This window comes from Mus caroli, unplaced genomic scaffold, assembly GCF_978045245.1.
Source record: "Mus caroli unplaced genomic scaffold, Mus_caroli_1 scaffold_11, whole genome shotgun sequence".
In the NCBI taxonomy this organism is placed as follows: domain Eukaryota; kingdom Metazoa; phylum Chordata; class Mammalia; order Rodentia; family Muridae; genus Mus; species Mus caroli.
In genome coordinates this window covers 78,438,517-78,458,162 of record NW_028227266.1, presented here as the reverse complement: position 1 = coordinate 78,458,162, position 19,646 = coordinate 78,438,517, and the positions used below count along the sequence as shown (strand labels likewise).

Below are 19,646 nucleotides of genomic sequence, written 5' to 3'. Positions count from 1 at the left end.
AAAAATTTCTTCTCCCCACCAATCTTTTCAGCACAGTAACTAAAATCCTTACAGTAGGACTCATACAGATGGAAGTAAGGAGAAAGGGTATCAGCCAACACTTTTTGATACAGACATTGTCAATTTGAATGAGAAGAATTGAAGGTCCAAATGTAAAACCTACTAGAGTTGTACCCCATTATTAATCACTACATGCTTCTTCTTTTTCTCTTTCTTAGTCATCGAGCCTCCTTCAAATCTGGTAGTCACTGAACTCTCATCAAAATACATTAGGCTGAGCTGGGATCCGTCTCCCAGCGCTGTGACCGGCTATAAGATCCTCCTCACACCAATGGCAGCGGGAAGCCGACATCACGCTTTGAGTGTGGGGCCCCAGACGACCACGCTCAATGTTCGTGACCTTACAGCGGACACAGAGTACCAGATCAGCGTTTTTGCCATGAAGGGCCTGACGTCCAGTGAGCCCACTTCGGTCTTGGAGAAGACGCAGCCAATGAAAGTTCAAGTGGGTAAGGTAGCCATTTCATTGCTATGGTTGGAGTACCACACCATGGTCTACTAGTTCAGACTTGGTTTTAAACATAGTGTTTTCAGTAGTTTTCCCCTCCAATGGAGTTTTCCTGAAACTGGTCTAAACTGGCAAGCAAGCCCCAGGATCTGCCTGTCCCCATGCCCTCAGCACAGTGTTACAGATGCCCTTGGTTCTCATGTGGGTGCTGACTATCCAAACTGAGGTCCTCACACTTCTTCAGGAAGCACTTTCTCCAACTGGTCTACCTCCCTAGCCTTGTAGCAGTTTTTGAAAAGAAGTAGACTTACAAAGAAAGTGAGATATTTAGAAATATCTATATGTTAATTTTATTATATTTTAATTTTATTTGTTTATGTTTAATAGATTTTCTTTCTCTTCACAGAATGTTCACGTGGTGTGGATATAAAAGCTGACATCGTGTTTTTGGTTGATGGTTCCTATAGCATCGGGATTGCAAATTTTGTTAAAGTTCGAGCCTTTTTAGAAGTTCTTGCAAAAAGTTTTGAGATTTCTCCGAACAGGGTGCAGATAAGCCTTGTACAGTACAGCAGGGACCCTCACACCGAGTTCACATTGAAGGAGTTCAACAGAGTTGAAGATATAATCAAAGCAATAAACACCTTCCCGTACAGGGGAGGATCCACAAACACAGGCAAAGCCATGACTTATGTCAGAGAGAAAATATTTGTGCCAAACAAAGGCTCCAGAAGCAATGTACCAAAGGTGATGATTCTCATCACAGATGGGAAGTCGTCAGATGCTTTCAGGGACCCTGCTATAAAACTCAGGAACTCGGACGTGGAGATCTTCGCAGTCGGTGTAAAGGACGCTGTGCGCTCAGAACTGGAAGCCATTGCCTCTCCTCCTGCTGAGACCCATGTGTTCACAGTGGAGGATTTTGATGCCTTTCAGAGGATATCGTTTGAACTTACACAGTCCATCTGTCTTAGAATTGAGCAAGAGTTGGCAGCTATAAAGAAGAAAGGTTGGTAGAGCCTCCGAGTTCTAAAACCATGGATAGGGTTCTTCTTTGATTCCCTGGGTACAAAAAAACATCCAACTGCTATTGAAAACCATGGGACTTAGTGTACTTGAGTCTGACACTTTTTAGCTCCATGGTAGAGCACTTGCCTAGCAAGTGCAAGGCCCTGGATTCAGTCCTCAGCTCTGAAACACAACACAACACAACCCAACCCAACTTTCTCCTGGGTATGCATACCATTCCATTATTGGTGAAAAAAAATGCTTACCCAAAATGAGATTTCCTTCCTTAGATCTTCAAGGAAGTCTAGGACCCAGCTTCATCATACTTATTTGTCATAGCCAATTAAACAACCACTTACCGAGTTTCTACTGTCTAAATACAGATCTGGGTCCTTTGAACCCAAAGCAACTAAAAGTGTTGGAACTTTGAATTCTTTTTGTGTATTCTTTCTCTTTGCTGTTTTGGGCATGATATCTTACACCCAGAATTCTCTATCCTTTCTTGATTTGTCTAAATTGTGCTTTCCAATGCTTGCTTAAAAATATCACCCACTTTATAAACCCTTCTTAAGTTCTCTAGTGTATTTGCATCATTTACACATTTATCTGTTTTTTGTTAGTAATTTTATATTTTCATATCTGTCCCATTTGTAAACCTTCAAAGGACAATGTGAATTAAGCATCACCTCTTCCCATGATCAGTTTAATGCATGCTTAGTTTAATAAGTATATTCTAAAAATTATTCTTTTGTATATGTGTATGTGATGGGCACACACATGCTGTGGTGTGTGTGTGTGTGTGTGTGTGTGGTGTGAGAGAGAGAAGAGAGAGGGGAGAGAGAGAGAGAGAGAGAGAGAGAGAGAGAGAGAGAGAGAGAGAGAGAGAGAGAGAGCGAGCAGAGACTGAGACCTCTAGTGTCTGACTTCCACCTTGTTTGAGACTGTCTTTTGTTGCACTCTCCTGTGATCTCAAGCTGGGCTCTCTTGCCTCCAAGGCCCTTTTCTTGCTGTAGAAGCTCTGGGATTACAGAAGAACTCCACTGTATGCCATGTTATATGGATTTGGGGAGGTCAAGTCAGTTCCTCATACTTGCATGACAAATGCTTTCCCAACTGAGGCCCCTTCCCGGTTACTATAATTATTCATTTGCCAGAAAGTTCCTTAGTTTTACCCTGGGATATCTGTCTACCTGTCACTAAGGGGTAATATTCAAGTACCAGGATGAATGGGAAAATTGTTATGGTTCATTTAAAATCTGCCACTATCTAAATATACACTTGTGGGGAAATATTTATTTTATCAATGCTTCGTCTTGAGAAGCTCATTTTAATTTGTTACTTTCTCCATATAATATAATCACTGTTATTTATAGTTAAGGAAAATGATCAGGACTTCGTTTTAAGAGGGAAGCCTTCTCTCAGTGGTCATGTGCACGGGTCTCAATGACTCTGCTCCTGAATGAAAACCAACCATTTCAGAAGCACAGAGTCGAGAGGTCTATGTTTATGGGCCTTCCATAGATTTAAAATTTTAAATTATTTCTTTTTTTCTTTTAAACAGCTTATGTTCCACCAAAGGATCTGAGGTTTACTCAGGTAACTGCTAATAGTTTCAAAGCTGAATGGTCTCCTCCTGGAGACAACGTCTTTTCGTATCATGTCACTTACAAGGATGCTAATGGTGATGATGAGGTCACAGTGGTGGAGCCAGCCTCCAGCACTAGTGTTGTTCTCAACAACCTGAGGCCAGAAACCCTGTACTTGGTGAATGTGACAGCAGAGTATGAGGATGGCTTCAGTGTTCCTATAACTGGGGAGGAGACCACTGCAGAAGGTACAGGAGGAGTTCTCCTATGTTATTTCAAAACTTTGCAATTAACTAGAGAGCAATGTTATAGCATGAATAAACCACCTGCTTTTAGTACATCTTTTAGGTGCACAGTTCAATTGCACAGAGTATATATATCTCATACATCTGTCATTACCAACATCCATGTGTAGAATAAGCATAACCAGAACCCTGTAGCCAACGTGGGTCTCCATTTCCCAGGTCCCCTACTCCTGGACTGTCATCCTACCTTCTGTCTCTTTGAATTTGATTATTTTTAGCCTGTATACAATGGGATCATGTGTTATTTTTCCTTGGTATGACTTATTTCACTTTGTCTGGTTACTCATTCATGTTACATGTTTGTTTATTACTTATTTATTGACTCAGGACCTCACTATGTAGCTCTGGCTGACCTTAATTTGCTAGGTAAACCAGACTTGCTTTGAACATACAGGGATTTGCCTACCTTTGACCCCTGAGTGCTGTGATTGAAGGCTTGTATCACTACACTTGGGCAGAATTTCATTTTTAAAGGATGACCCGTATCTCATTGTATGAATACATTTATTCAGGTTGTTCCTGCGTTTAGATATTGTGAATAGCGCTGCTGGGACATGAGCGAAATAATTCTACTAGTGTTTGAGATGTGTCCCCTTTACTGACCAGTGCTGAATACCTTTTGGTATAATTAATTTCATTTGGCCTTTAATATGACTAAGAAAAAAATGAATGCCAGTCAAGTATCACTGCTTAATACGGAAGCAGCAATAAATTACAACAGATGTAGATTCTCTTCCTAATTTTGACCGGGTGCAAGGAATAGAACCCCAAAGGGGAATCGTGAGAATTTATGATGTGTAAAGAAGCACTTGAAGACAGGGCCAGCACACGTTGCATACCTTATTAGTAAAACTAGGGAATCTTCATCTCTAAAACATTTTTCAAGAAGATTGATATTTTCCTTTCGTACATGATATAGGTATATTTCTGGCAACAGGCCAACTAAAGTACCTAATCTATTTGATTTTATGGTTCTATAACTTAGATCTTCATACTTAAGATGTTTCTGCCTTTTTATTGATTGCTTATAATGCCCACTGTGGCTCAAGAAGAAACACAAGTCTGAAAGCCTTTAAAACTTACATGTAAAGCAATCTGCTTAGCTGTTGAATTTCATTCTCCTATTTACGTCCACTAGCCTTTTGTACAAATAGACACCATGTTTGTACTGATGCTTCACATCCTCCCAGAACACTAAGGTTTGACGGGCTGGGTGCTGGACAGTTTTATTTCAGCCCTTTCTTGAAACAGAAGAAAGGTTTTTTTTTTTTTTTTGTAGCAAGAAATAGAAAGCACAGGAGACAACTATACTATTAGTCACTTTAGGGCACTAACTTTGAGATTAAACATTTTCTAATCTAAATTCTTAAAGTTGCATTTTCTGTACTTACTTTTATTCTCATTCTTTTAATTGGCTGAAAAACTACATTGCTTACAAATAAATTGATATTGTTTGCTTCTGGCTATGGGGAACTGGTTTTCCCTTTAATATTGCTATTACAGTTTTTTCATAAAAATAAAATGTAGAAGTAAACACTACATTCTCCCACCCCCATCACCACCTACCACCATCACAACAGCTGAGAAGGAGGAGGAGGAGGAGAGGGGGAAGGGGGCAGGAGGGAATTTTGAGTTGAGGCCAATGTGTTCACAAATACTCAACTGTTTAGACATTGGGCCACCACAGAAGAGCTTGGTGATTGACAGCCCTACTGTTTCTCATGAAACTATAGCATCTAAAATTTCCTTTGTAAATAGTCAAGTTTTAACATTTAACACCTTAATTAAGCTGGTGCCTTTTGAGCTTTTACTAGGTGGCATACGCTATACTAAATGCTTCTCATGGATTATCTTATTTAGGTACGTCAATAATCTAATAGGTAGTCACATTTAACTGCTGAACAATCTGTGGCTTAAATTATACATCCATTAAGCTTTAGGGCCAGGATTCACAGCCATTAGTCATTCTGCTTCATTTGTTTTGACCAATTCGGTCTTTTTTCTTGACATACTTAATGAGTCATGGATAATGGTTGCCAAATACAACGTTCTTTCTTCTCTTTCTTTCATCTCTTTGGTCTTTCTGTTTCTCTCTCTCTCTTTCTTTCTTTCTTCCTTCCTTCCTTCCTTCCTTTCTTTCTTTCTTTCTTTCTTTCTTTCTTTCTTTCTTTCTTTCTTTCTTTCTTTCTTTCTTTCTTTCTCCCCCTCTCTCTTTTTCTCTCTCTCTCCATCTCTTTCTTTCTCTCTTTCCTTCTCTTTCTCTCTCCTTCCTTTCTTTCTTTCTTTCTTTCTTTCTTTCTTTCTTTCTTTCTCCTCCCTCTCTCTTTCTCTCCATATCTTTCTTTCTCTCTTTCCTTCTCTTTCTCCTTCCTTCCTTCCTTCCTTCCTTTCTTTCTTTCTTTCTTTCTTTCTTTCTTTCTTTCTTTCTTTCTTTCTTTCTTTCTTTCTTTCTTTCCTTCCCTTCCCTTCCCTTCCCTTCCCTTCCCTTCCCTTCCCTTCCCTTCCCTTCCCTTCCCTTCCCTTCCCTTCCCTTCCCTTCCCTTCCCTTCCCTTCCCTTCCCTTCCCTTCCCTTCCCTTCCCTTCCCTTCCCTTCCCTTCCCTTCCCTTCCCTTCCCTTCCCTTCCCTTCCCTTCCCTTCCCTTCCCTTCCCTTCCCTTCCCTTCCCTTCCCTTCCCTTCCCTTCCCTTCCCTTCCCTTCCCTTCCCTTCCCTTCCCTTCCCTTCCCTTCCCTTCCCTTCCCTTCCCTTCCCTTCCCTTCCCTTCCCTTCCCTTCCCTTCCCTTCCCTTCCCTTCCCTTCCCTTCCCTTCCCTTCCCTTCCCTTCCCTTCCCTTCCCTTCCCTTCCCTTCCCTTCCCTTCCCTTCCCTTCCCTTCCCTTCCCTTCCCTTCCCTTCCCTTCCCTTCCCTTCCCTTCCCTTCCCTTCCCTTCCCTTCCTTCCTTCCTTTTGGGAGGGTATCAGGGTCTTACTATTTAGCCCTGGCTGGCCTAGAACTGGTTGTGTATACCAAGCTGGTCTTTAGCCAATAGAGATCTACCTGCCTCTGCCTTCTCAGTGCTATGATTAAGGTATACATCACCACTCTCTCCAAATATTTGCTTATTGCTGGATTTATTTTATTTTCCTTTCTTTTCTATCTAGAGTGATGTATTGGTGTGTTGAAATTTTCTTTAAAATTTTCATCTATTTATTTTAGTTTTATGTGTTTGCCATGTCCCCAGAGGCCAGAAGAGGGTGTCTAATAACCTTAAAATTGGGACCAACAGCTGGTTGTGAGCTGCAGTGAGGGTGGTGGGAACCAACCTAGGTGGTCTGGAAGAGCAGCTCTACTTTCAACCACACACCCATCTCTCCAGTTCCACGATGTGTTGAAATTGTATGTAAACTTCTAATTCTGCAAAGTCTAATGCTGTCCACATTTGGGCTCTTCCTTGAAAATTTCATTTAAGACCCTAAGTTTGTGTTACCCACAGTGCAATTCAACTTCAAGATTAACAGTTAGTGACATTCATTAAGTGCTTGTCATATACTTCTTCATATATATAGTCTAGTTTTTCCTCTATGTTAAATGACCATACAAATAAGAAATTACTTGCAGGATATTTTCAGGATGTATTAAGGTCTGGCTAAATAAATGTTGTAACTAGCATGCTTGTAAACAAAACTGGTCATGGAATTCAGTTAGAAAAATCTTATAATTAATGTTCAAAGACTACTTTTTGTACTCACATAAAATCAGGTAGTTTTTTTTTTTTTTAAATGATGTATTTTCAAATTTCAGTAAAAGGAGTTCCACGAAACCTGAAGGTGACAGATGAGACTACGGACAGTTTTAAACTTACCTGGTCCCAAGCTCCAGGGAGAGTCTTAAGGTATCGGATTAGATACAGACCAGTTTCTGGTGGAGAAAGCAAAGAAGTGAGTACCCCAGCCAATCAGAGGAGGAAAACACTGGAGAATCTGACACCAGACACAAAATATGAAATATCTGTGATTGCTGAATATTCCTCGGGACCTGGATCTCCACTGACAGGAAATGCAGCCACTGAAGAAGGTAGAGAAGATATGCCAATCACATGGAGACAAGCACATTAGCTTGTTCCAGTTGTAGGAAAGCTTTAGGGAAACTATTTTATGTGGAAGATTCTGAGGTCAGATTTTACACAAAAGATTTTCATCCCCTTTGAGACAGCATACTCCTATGTATCCCAGGCTATCCTCAAACTTAAGATTTGTCAATCTTACCCTTCTTAGTGTGGTGATTGCAGGACATTGCTATTATGTCCGACTTCTATGGAAGATTTTAATTTGTGTAAACTCAGAAAAGTCATTAGATGTTTGTTCATTATTCACTATCATTTAGGATCCTATTCAGCAATGCTTAAATATTTAGCTAGGCAGTGGTTTATATTGCCCATAGAATCATTACATAGGACATAAATTTGGTCTGACACACATATGAAAAAATGAGTATTTTTTAAGTCATATTTACTAAATAATGTCCTTTGACACAGTCTTTTCTTTTTCTTTTTTTTTTTAAATAAAGTTAGAGGGAATCCAAGAGACCTAAGAGTTTCTGATGCTACGACATCAACCCTGAAGTTGTCTTGGAGTAGGGCACCAGGAAAGGTGAAGCAGTATCTTGTCACATACACCCCAGCAGCAGGAGGTGAAACTCAGGAGGTCACTGTGAGAGGAGATACAACCACTACCATGTTGAGGAAATTGAAGGAAGGGACACAGTACGACTTATCTGTGACAGCATTGTATGCGTCTGGGGCTGGCGAGGCCCTTTCTGGAAAAGGATCAACACTTGAAGGTAATTAATATCTCAAGTTCTGGCTGTGTGTGATTTTGCATGAAGAAGCTGGAAGTGTTTATAGAATGAAATCTGGACTATATGGTCTGCTTTTTTTTTTTCTTAAAAGGAACGTGTATTAAAAATTAATGCTATAAATCAGCCTGTTGTATTACAATATAGTAAAAGCAACTGGGGTAAGACCATGGGATGCTGAAATGAATAAAGTGGGAAACATTCAAGGGAGTGGATCTTGGGGAACATGTAAACTTGAGGAGCCTTCAGAGGTCTCAAGGTCACATGGCTCTATTCTCCAGGTCTACATGGGGGCCACTCTCTGACTCTAGTCATCTTTTTCATAAAACATTCACAACTGCTCAAGGAATATGAGACTAAACCATGTTTATGTTTATATTATTTTAATCATATTTTTACATTGCTTATGTGAAATGATGGTGAGATAGTTAATCTGAAGTATATCATGAGTGCAAAAAAACCAGTGGAGTTGGGCAAAGTACCCAGCATTTGTTGGATCAAGGAGCTTGGAGAAGAATTGTAGATGCTGTAACCATCAGCGACAATGCCTGTTCGGAGGCTTTCCCATTTCCCTGAGTGATGTTGATGGGGCCAGTCTCGTGTGGGACTAGTGCAGGTAATGCCAGTTGGTGTTTACAATAGCTGAATCCAGTCTAGGAAATGGTGTTTCATCACCCATCCTTCTGAATTTTAAAAATTATTTTTCACCAAGAATAATGTCCTAAAAATCTCACATGCACTTATAAAACATTCTTTTTGGCCTGTGATTTTTTTTTTTTTTTAGGTCAATGGGTAGTGTAGTTGTTCCTAAGTTTCTGACTTTCTACAAGTGGCATAGGGCAATTTCCAGATTATCATCATGTATGAGTGTCAGCACACACACATTTACATCTATTTGACCAGAAGTTGTTTCTGAGGAAGTTGCACAAGAATAAAAAAAAAAAAAGGCAGTTTATTATTTCTTGAGAAGAAGGGAGAAAGCAAATAGTTAGTGAACTAACTTAAAAATACAGTGATGTGAAACTAAATTGTGTTGATCAAAGACTTCTTTATATTAGAGGCCTTGGCCTATCCTGTAGATTACAAAAGTGCTGTCCTCCTGTTTTTATGAACATATTTATCCCATTGCATTATGCGTGGTAAGCTTGATGAATCTGTGGAAGTGTAGCTGTGGCTAAATTAAAAGAATAGATTATTTTTTTTGCCCCTGCTTATTCCATTTCATTTTATTATATCAACTCAGCCAAATTCACATACCATATACAGGAATAGGATATGATCGTGAATGTGGGGAGTGGAAAGCCCGGAGCAGAGCCAGGCAAATGCTTCTGAGGGCTGCTGGTTTTCTAATCTGGTTTTCTCCTGGGAGAGGCGGTGGTAAGTGCAGCCCTTGAAGGAATGCATCTTCTATCCAGGGCCTGGAGTCAACCAGCAAGCGCTTCTGTAGGTTGAAAAATTTGCAGATTACCTTGAGAACCCGTGGTTTTCAAGTCAAAGGATGAAAGTTCTGCCTTTCCTTTTCTAGAATACCACATGGTCTGCAACTGTCTCTAACCTGAATTTGCTTCCTAGGACTTTTTTCCTTTTGAAATGCAGCCGATGATCTGAAAATTCCCGTGTCTCTGGAAGAAAGATTTATTAGCATTGGCACTAGGGCGGTTCATGGTTGGCTTAGGACTGTTGTGTGATAGAATCACAAAGGCAGAGTTTATTACTATTTCAGATCCAAACTTCAGAGGAATCTGAGCAGAAGCCATTAAGTTTGATTTATATTGTCCCCAGCCCCCGTTGTTGTCATTAGAGTAGATAGGCTCTTTGCAATTACTAAAACGATGCTGTGCATGCATGCAAATGTACTTTAAGTCTTGATAGAAACCTTCCTGGTCACTGCTGGGACTTGAGAGTGCAGGGAACCTACTTTGATAAATTTAAATGAATAGTGCTTATCTTTGATTCAGAGATTCACCACAAAGGAATGGAAACATCAGCTTGGGAATAGTACAGTTCTGTTTTTGGATTTTGAGTATTTTCTGGCTATGGAAACCATGCCTTTTCAGGATTCCCTTTGTTTCAGTTGCTGTAGCAACTTGCTAGTGCTTGACCCGTGAATGGCTTCCTACAGATCAAACCGAGTTGACTCAGCTGACATTTTGTTACAGTGAGGTTTTCAGCACAGTGTGAGGATTCTGCCTTCTGCACAGTAACATGGGCTTCTCCAAGGTGGACTAAACAAGGCCTCTCTGTTTTCTTAGATTTACTGTTATCTCATAATTTAAAAAAATCATACATTGTGGGGTATAAGCAGTCTGACATTGCCAGGGAGTGTTACCATGATCATGGAATGCCAATCCAGGTTCTTTTCTGTGGCTTAACTGCTTGCCAGAGGAATAAAACTAAGTCAGACTTTGAGAGGCAATAAATAGGGAAGAGAGATGTCTACTCGGGCAGTTTTGAAACTGAACTTCAATGTAGTTGATAGGTATTTACAAACTTTAAGTAGCTGAATTGAGTTGCCGACAGTGAACTTTGTCCTTTGGAGTGGTGGTTCTGGTTCTGTTTCCACACGCGTGTTATCCAGGAGCAGGTCTTCTGCAGCCTGCTGTGGAAAGTTGGATGACTTCTGAGCTGAGCACTAACGGAAAAGACACATTGATTTAGAGGAGCGTTTACATTACATTTTCAATTGGATGTCTATTTCTGAAAGTGCTGTGTGACGTCCAGTGAAGGCTGGCTGGAGCAGTCTATAAGATGAAACACAGCTTCAGCACCGGGTGATTCATTCTTCAGTTATCACCGTCAGCTAATTTCTATTTTAATTATGTTTGAATTGGATGCTCATTTCCTTTTCGGAAGGCGAATGGAAAAGCACTAAGGAAACATAGGAAAGTTACTTAAATGAGACATTAGTTCTTTGGCGTAGCATGCGGAAAAAATTGTATAATTCAACTCTTTGTGGATGTTCAGATCATGAGAAATACACCTGTCTGCTAACTTTCACAGCATCAGCAATGAGACGATGCAAGCAGACATGACACACACATGCACACGCACACACATACATGTGTGTGTATACATGATTTAGTCAGAACAGAAATGAAGGACATCAAAATTGTTTTTAAGAATATTCTTGTTTTTTTAAACAATTTCATACATGTATACAATGTATCTTAATTAATCTATCCCTAACTCTCCTCCCACTGACTGTGAACATTTTGCCTCCCACACTGAGTGCACCCTCCTCCTAGCTTCATGTCTTCATTACAAAGTATAACCTCCTGGAGTCCACTCAGTGCCACTAGAATGCATAGACTATCAGCCTGAGCATAGACAATCTACCAACGCCTAGGAAACATGAATCCACCTCCCCCAGTTGTCAATAACGACCAATGGCTCCTTAGCTAGGGGTGGGGCCTCATGGACCCCTCCCTTTTCGTTGTTGAAATATCAACTGGCTTGACTTTGTCCATGCTATGCAGGTAGCCATAGCTGCTGCTAGCTCATGACTGTAATGTCCATATCATGTCCAAAAGATGGCGTTCTGCAGCCTTCCCCATCCTCCCCACTTGCACTCTTTCCACCTCTCTTCTGCAATGTTCACTAAGGTCACTTATTTTCAGCCATTTGGCTGAATACCAAGATTTCAAATGCCGATTGAGCCTTATACCTTTAACTCCATGAAAGAAACACACTCCTATTCCTTGTACTTACACTGGCCCTAGGAAGAATGTACAGGCACACTACTGAGATGGAATCGGAGGAAGAGAAGTGATGGCACTAGGAAGATACATAGAAACAAATGCAGTAGAGTCTATTCCAGAGATAAATGGAATATAGAACATGTCATTCAGAGCAGGAGAAAGTGAGCTATGAGATTTAAGCATTATTGAGAGACATTCACTTAGGAAAAACCATGCACAAGCCTCAGGATCATAACGCAAACATTTGCGGAGCTCCCAGAAGCCTGTTGGGATCTGCTCACTGCCCCTGGTACTGTGTCTGGAGGGCAGACTCTGACTTCCTGCTTACCTTTTCTCCTCTCTCTCCTCTTCCATATTCTAAAAGTGGACACCTGGCTCAAGCCTAGTCTACCCAACTATTTTCTGGTAGTTACTGATAACTGAGGCAGAAAGTAGAAGTATATTAAATACGCAAGAGCCTCCCTAGATGACACTTTGACTAAATTCCTTAAGAGTGTCACTGAGTGTTTAAAAGCAAGTATGTTGAGAGCCATTTTCTTCTGGGACGTGATAGGGCAGAGAGAAGGGAGGGAGGCATCCTGAACCACATTTTATGACATGGAAAGCATGTGATGTTCAGCTAAATCAACTACCCAGCTCTCCGAGGGTCAGTCTTGAAGAGACTTTGATTTGATGTGCATGATGCTATAACCATACGATAGAAAGATCACCACACAGTCTCAGACATCCACATCACGACCCACAAGTTGACCAGTTTGGCTTATCACAAATTTCTCATTTTCCAGGAGCTGTTATTCTAGACAAAAGCTGGAGTGAAAGTTCACTGCCCCTCAGACCATATGTGTCTTCTGAAAAAAACAGCTCTGTAGCAACATCATCATCAGTAGCAAGAACCTGGGGAGGATTGAGAGGGGAACAGAAGGAGAGTCGGGCATGTGTGGAGGAAAGAGATAAGAGTAAAGAGACATAGAGGAATGAGCCACAGGACAGATTTAAAAGGGCTTTAGGGACTCTTAGTATTTAAGACACAGTCTCATATCTTCTGACTTGAGCAGAGATGAGCTTTGACTCTCAAAGGTACATTTCTATGTACACCATGTTTTATTGTTAAGGCACTAGGAAGTGACATAGCTGGCTGGTGACACACTCAGCTGGCTGCACACTTAACTTCACCACTAGCCGCATGCCAGCCAGTATCCTGCCTGTTTCACTACAGTTCCCTAAATAGTTTCTTCAATTTTTGGTAATCTGATGATTGTTAAAAACAAACAAACAAACAAATAAACAATTTTATAGATTGTAGGTCTGATAAAACATTCTCATCTTGGATTATCCCTTTCTCAAAAATCCATGTGTTACAAAGTACCTTGTATTTCATTAGAGTACATGGCTTCGTACTTTGTAGACAAAGCAGCAGCCAGTCTGCCTGAAAAGAGACAAACTTAACATTGAGGCGTACTCTTATCCTCCTGACTGACAGAAGAAACCAGCGCACGCCTTTAATCCCAGCACTCGGGAGGCAGAGGCAGGCGGATTTCTGAGTTCGAGGCCAGCCTGGTCTACAAAGTGAGTTCCAGGACAGCCAGGGCTACACAGAGAAACCCTGTCTCGAGAAACCTTAAAATAAAAAAAAAAAAAAAAAAAAAGAAGAAGCATTTGTCTTTTCAGTCTTGGCTTCTGAATTGAGGTGCTTTTCCTCTATGGGGTCTGACCTTCGTCTTTAGTGTGGAATGTATGTCTGCAGATAATATTCATATACCTCAGTCAGAAACTGAACTAAAGGCCTGTTTCTTGTGACTCGAAATCTTCTCTGAGGCCATTTCAGTCACTGTTGGTGTGCTTTCAGTGAGGACGAAAACATTTTTTTAGTTGCTATTTCATTTGTATCTTAAAGAGTTTTTTTTTTTTTTTTGTAAATTAATTTCATGTCATTAATGCACTTGAAAGATCTTTACTGTGATTTTGCTAGCATTTTGTTCTAGCTTTACTGGTCTTTTGAGTGTTAAGATAGTTGGTTAAGCCCATGGGAAGACATGTCTAGTGAGCTAGAATCTTTTTTGTTCTAAGCACAGAAACATCTCTGTGAATATATTTTTTGCCTCAACCACAATTCTCTTCCTGTTATTTTTCTCATAGTGAAATCATTTGCGTGTGTTTGGGAGATTGATGCCTGTTGTCATGGAAACAAACAATGCTACAAGTTCAGTGCTGAAGAAAGTGGGGAAGAAAAATAGACTAAAAAACATAGCCCTTAGGGAAAGTAGAAGTTGGTGATTACTGTGGTATTAATTTGGAAGGAAATTCCCATATTTTAAGCTATTTTTGTATGTTTGGGGGATATCATTAATACATTAACTAGCTAATTGAAGTACAAAGTGACTATCAAGTGAGCTCATTGTCCGGTAGCCCTTCTGGCTGCAGGCTAAGAGATTCAGAAGCAAAGGCACATGTGGAAAAACGATCTATAGTAAGCAAAGGAAGAGTGTAGTGCAGACTTGAAACTTAATGGCGTTGTGGGAAATCAGTCACTAGAACAAGTAGAAAACAACGAACAACCAAACCAAGCCAAGAAGCTAGTGATTTGAAGATGCACTTTCATATTTGGCAATTAAAGAAAATATAGGGTTATTCCCATGTAAGCAGCAAATGCTTCTCCTATAAAGGAAAAGGAGTCACTGTGTTCTTGAAAATAAGTGCTTTTGGGTCCAGTGAAACATGCAGCTAATTTCCTTCTAGAGATGAGAAGTCCTGTCCACTTTCAAAGTTATTTATAATGGAATATGAGGTTCCCGTTACAATATGATGTAAACTATCATTTACATCAATGTCTGGTGTGCATTCCAGCTTCTCTATTTATCTTTCCCTCTAGTGTATAGCGTGTATGAGGAGTGTGTGCACCGACTTTATTGTTGCTAGTCATTATCTTTACTTTTGGCTGATGCTTAATTGTTTATAAGTAGTTCTAAAATGTTAATTTTCACTCTGAGTTGAGAAAATGACAGCTTTCAAAAATCTAGTATACATACTACCATTTACATCAATGTAAAACAATTGCTAGCATAATGTATACTCGGGAGGTGGATAGTTCTATATTTATGTCACAGTGTGTCATAAACTCTAGTGTAAGCAGCCAATATAAAGTGACCAGTATATTTATATTACATGGAAAAAATGGTAAGTGAGGGTTTTATTAGAAATCATCTGCACCTATTATCAAGTTGAGGTTTCTACATTTTTGTTTACTAGTATTTGTATAATGTACATTAGTATATATAATAGTATATGTATATGCAGACAGTTTTGATTACATAGAATAAGTGGCATACTCGATTTCAATGATAAATCACTTTTAAGTTTTCCAAAGTATTGGTGATTTTTAGTTTCATTGGAGTTAAGCTGTGTTGAAAGTTTGTATTTTTACTCTTTTGAATTGAATATGCAAGTAAAAGTCTCAACAGAAAACATTTGTGGGAGTTTAGGTTTGCAAGTGGTGTACAATTGTATTAACTATAATTCATATAACAAAACTGGGGCGATTAAAACTAGACAGAAAGGAAATAAAACCTGGTAAGAACTTTAAGACCTTTGTGAACAGTGGGCTATGTCCTAAATCACACTGAAATGTGATAAAATATTGACATTTAGACATATTTTTCTCTTTGGAAAGAATGTTAAAACATGTATTTTTTTCAAATTAGGATGTGAGCCCTGGCCTAGAGGACTCTGCACTGGAAACGGGGACTGGGCAAGGCTGATAGTTAGGAATTGCTCGCCCTGGAGTGTTCTTCCCCCTGTTTGTCCCATGGACTGAAAACAGCCCCAAAGCTCAGGAAGAATGGTTAGCTTTAGATTTGAGTTTGAGTCCAGAATTTTAGGATGTCTACCGGGATGAATGAATACTTAATTATCCAGCTGACATTTTAAAAATGCTACTCTTTTAATCTCTATTCCAGAACGTGGTTCACCTCAAAATCTGGTTACCAAAGACATCACAGACACATCAATCGGAGCCTATTGGACATCTGCCCCAGGGATGGTTCGAGGGTACAGGGTCTCATGGAAATCGCTTTATGACGATGTTGAGGCTGGAGAGAAAACCCTTCCTGGAGATGCAATTCATACGATGATAGAGAACCTGCAGCCAGAGACCAAGTACAAAATTTCCGTTTTTGCAACTTACAGCAGTGGAGAAGGAGAACCCGTGACTGGAGATGCCACAACTGAATGTAGGTAACATCCAGGTGTGTTGGGATGCATGTTGGTGCTACCTAATGGCTAGTCGGCTCAAGTGACACACAGTTTAACCACTGAGGTTGTTTTCTTCACTTGGTAGTAAGCACTGACGTTCAAATTAGATTTGGATTTGAAAAATGATATCACTTGGACAATTTTGAATTCTTTCCAGCTATATGTATTTTTTTTTTCATTTTATTTTTCTGTGAAAAGATCAGCTAAATAGGACACTCAACTAGTGAAAAGACAGCTTCCACGTAGACAAGTAGAATTTAGGAGCATTTCTGGTTGTATAATCTTGGTCAAGAGCCTTTGCTTTACTCCAAGAGTTGGTTTCCTAATCTGTAGAATATGGACGATACATTTCTACTCTTACAGTGCCACAGGGGTGAAGGGAAATGACAGTAAAGAGCCCAACAATTAAACATGTATGACTGTGCATACGTTCAGCAATGTCAAGAAGTGTACTTCTTTGTTGGGGAAAGCTGTGTGTTTATGCAGGCAAAGAAGGATACTTGGGGCATATCTGTGCTTTTTGATCACTATTTTTTATTTTCTCTCTCTCTATTTTTTGTGAGACAGGGTCTCATTATATAGCCCTTGCTGGCTAGGATTCTGCTTGCCTCTGCCTCCCGAGTACATGTATCACCAGGTTTGGTTAATTGAGACTGCTGGTACTCTTACAGGGTTCACCCTCTTCCTTAGCTTCTTTCAGCCTTCCTTAATTCAACAACAGGGGTCAGCTACTTCTGTCCATTGTTTGGGTGCAAATAACTGCATCTGACTTTCAGATGTTTGTTGATGTCTTCAAGAGGGCAGTCATGATAGATTCCTTTTTGTGAGCTCTCCATAGCCTCAGTAATAGTGTCAGGCCTTGGGGCATCTCCTTGAGCTGGATCACACTTTGGGCTTGTCACTGGACCTTCTTTTCCTTAGGCTCCTCTCCATTTCCATCCTTGTAATTCTTTCAGACAGGAACAATTATGGGTCAGAGATGTGACTGTGGGCATTTTAAAGCTGTTTCATTATGATTCTTATCCATCTGAACATAAAAATTTCTTTGAAAATCAAGAAAGATAAGATTTTGTTTTCTTCAGCTTTAGTGCCTATTAAAAGTACTTAGGAACTTTTGAGTTCCTAAGTTGAGTCTTAAGAGTCTTGCATTGAATTGAATGATCTGGCAAGTAAAGCCATTGTAAGAAAGGGGATATAGAAAAGAATGGGAATGGGTGGGTAGGGAAGTGGGGGGGGGTATGGGGGACTTTTGGGATAGCATTGGAAATGTAATTGAGGAAAATACGTAATAAAAAATATTAAAAATTAAAAAAAATTAAAAAAAAAGAAAAAAAAGAAAGGGGATATAGGTTGTTTGAAGATATTTGGTGATCTATTTCAGAGGGTTATTCATAATATGAAATATTAATGAAAGAGCTCGTTTAATAATGATGTAAACTATGTGTTAGATAGATATTAATCAACAGCACTTTCTAAAATACTTGACGTGTGTGCTTTCATCTCCTAGTTTTTGAGATGTTTTAATGTGTCAGAATTGCCTATTTTGTGTTCATTGTCTTATACACACAGCAATGAAAGGGTTTGTGTCAATCGTACTGACCCTGGCCAGACATTTACAGACTGCAGCTTCTGAAAAGGCCTGAATAAAATTTCTAACTCTGTATTTTTGATCTTTAGCATTCCTCATGGCATTATTACCAGAGGAATTCTTTACAGATAAAACACAACAAAAAATTTAAGACAACATCTTTGGAGACTGACTTTTTTTTTCTTTCCCAAATCTCTAGAATGCAGATAGGAAATCCCTGCAATATGAACTTTTATTTTTCTGTATTAACTGGACAAAGCGAGAGCATTCTACTGAGGCCATGCTGAGCTTAGGCTCACATGCCATCATGACACCATGACTGCAACATTAAGCAAGACATCTGTGTCCACACTTAGAATCTAGAGTTTCTTCCTACACGAAGGGAGAGGCAGACAAAGATGTTTTCCTTTAACATGCTATACATCATCATCATCATCATTATTTATTGTTATTATTTTTTATTTCACAGTATCTCAAGATTCCAAAATCTTAAGAGTGGATGAAGAAACAGAACACACAATGAGAGTTACCTGGAAAGCAGCACCGGGGAAAGTCGTCAACTACCGTGTTGTGTATCGCCCTCAAGGGGGTGGGAGGCAGATGGTTGCTAAGGTGCCACCCACGGTCACTTCAACAGTGCTAAAGAGACTTCAACCCCAGACCACATATGACATCACAGTTCTCCCAATGTACAAGACAGGAGAAGGAAAGCTCAGGCAAGGCTCAGGAACAACAGGTATAAAACAATGATAAATATTTTAATTGAATCTGGGGCTGGGGGGGTTGTGTCTGAGTTATAGAGTATTTAGCCAACAGGAATGGGTCCTTGGATTTAAGCTCTAGAACCCTATAGGCAAATATTTATAATTGTAATAAACTAAATTATATTTATTAGATGGGGTGTCTAATTAGTTTATTACTTGTTTTGCAAATCTAGTTCCTGGTGAACTGATCTTTCTGCTAATGTATCAATGCAAAACTCACTTGAATTGTGCCAATTGTGGGTGCTGCTCCTGCAGAACTCAATTTCCCAGGGCTTTTATTGAGCCTGACATTTTGTGCTACTAGACTTGACCCTTCTTATACATACACATTTTTTGTGGGGGTGAATCCAAAACACCTAAGCCTATCTTATCCATAGCATTGTTCTTAAAATCTTTTATTTGTACAGCTTCTCGATTTAAATCGCCGAGAAACCTCAAAACTTCTGACCCAACCATGTCGAGTTTCAGAGTGACTTGGGAGCCTGCCCCTGGGGAAGTGAAAGGTTATAAAGTCACATTCCACCCTACAGGCGATGACAGAAGACTTGGGGAGTTGGTCCTTGGACCATATGACAACACAGTTGTCTTGGAGGAGCTTAGGTAGGAACGAACTGTATTTGTGCTAAGGACTGTATCACTTAGGTAAATTAATAGGTTTTATACAAAGAACAACCTCACGTGTTTGCAGAAAACAGAAAAGAATTAAGTCTGACAAACAGCTTGTATTGTTTAGATAACTTTTGTTACTAAGTGATCAGGGATGACTTAAAAAAAAATACCTGGGTTTTGACCTGTCCGTATCACATAGTTTCATTACAATTGTAGTCATGTGAAAATGTGTGGCCAAGTGACTCATTCTGAGATATTCCCCTGCCCCCGCCAGGGTGGATGTCCCTGCAGTGAAGCACACTGGAGCTCAAAGGCCAGAGTCTGTGCTTGTGGCCAGCTGGCAGAACAGCTTTGAGTTGATTAGAGGTCTAGTTTTACACAGTGAGTTGGAAAACAAAGGAGTGTGAACTTGAACAGCACTCCACATTCATCCAGCGATACCAATGGGTTACTGTACATTCCTCTTGGAAACTTTGCTTGCTCAAGTATTCATTCAATA

At 39.8% G+C, this 19,646-nt stretch overlaps 1 protein-coding gene across 2 annotated transcripts in view; it reads left to right on the top strand.

The window, feature by feature from the left end:
- Positions 1 to 19,646, top strand: part of Col12a1 (collagen type XII alpha 1 chain) — a 119,993-nt gene that overhangs the window by 17,665 nt on the left and 82,682 nt on the right. For both annotated transcript variants that reach the window (XM_021172383.3, XM_021172385.3), the window contains exons 9-16: positions 219 to 509; positions 915 to 1,517; positions 3,078 to 3,350; positions 7,188 to 7,460; positions 7,953 to 8,225; positions 15,892 to 16,164; positions 18,244 to 18,510; positions 18,946 to 19,138. In XM_021172383.3, the coding sequence (XP_021028042.1) occupies positions 219 to 509; positions 915 to 1,517; positions 3,078 to 3,350; positions 7,188 to 7,460; positions 7,953 to 8,225; positions 15,892 to 16,164; positions 18,244 to 18,510; positions 18,946 to 19,138 (2,446 nt within the window). The remainder of the gene's footprint in view (positions 1 to 218; positions 510 to 914; positions 1,518 to 3,077; positions 3,351 to 7,187; positions 7,461 to 7,952; positions 8,226 to 15,891; positions 16,165 to 18,243; positions 18,511 to 18,945; positions 19,139 to 19,646) is intronic.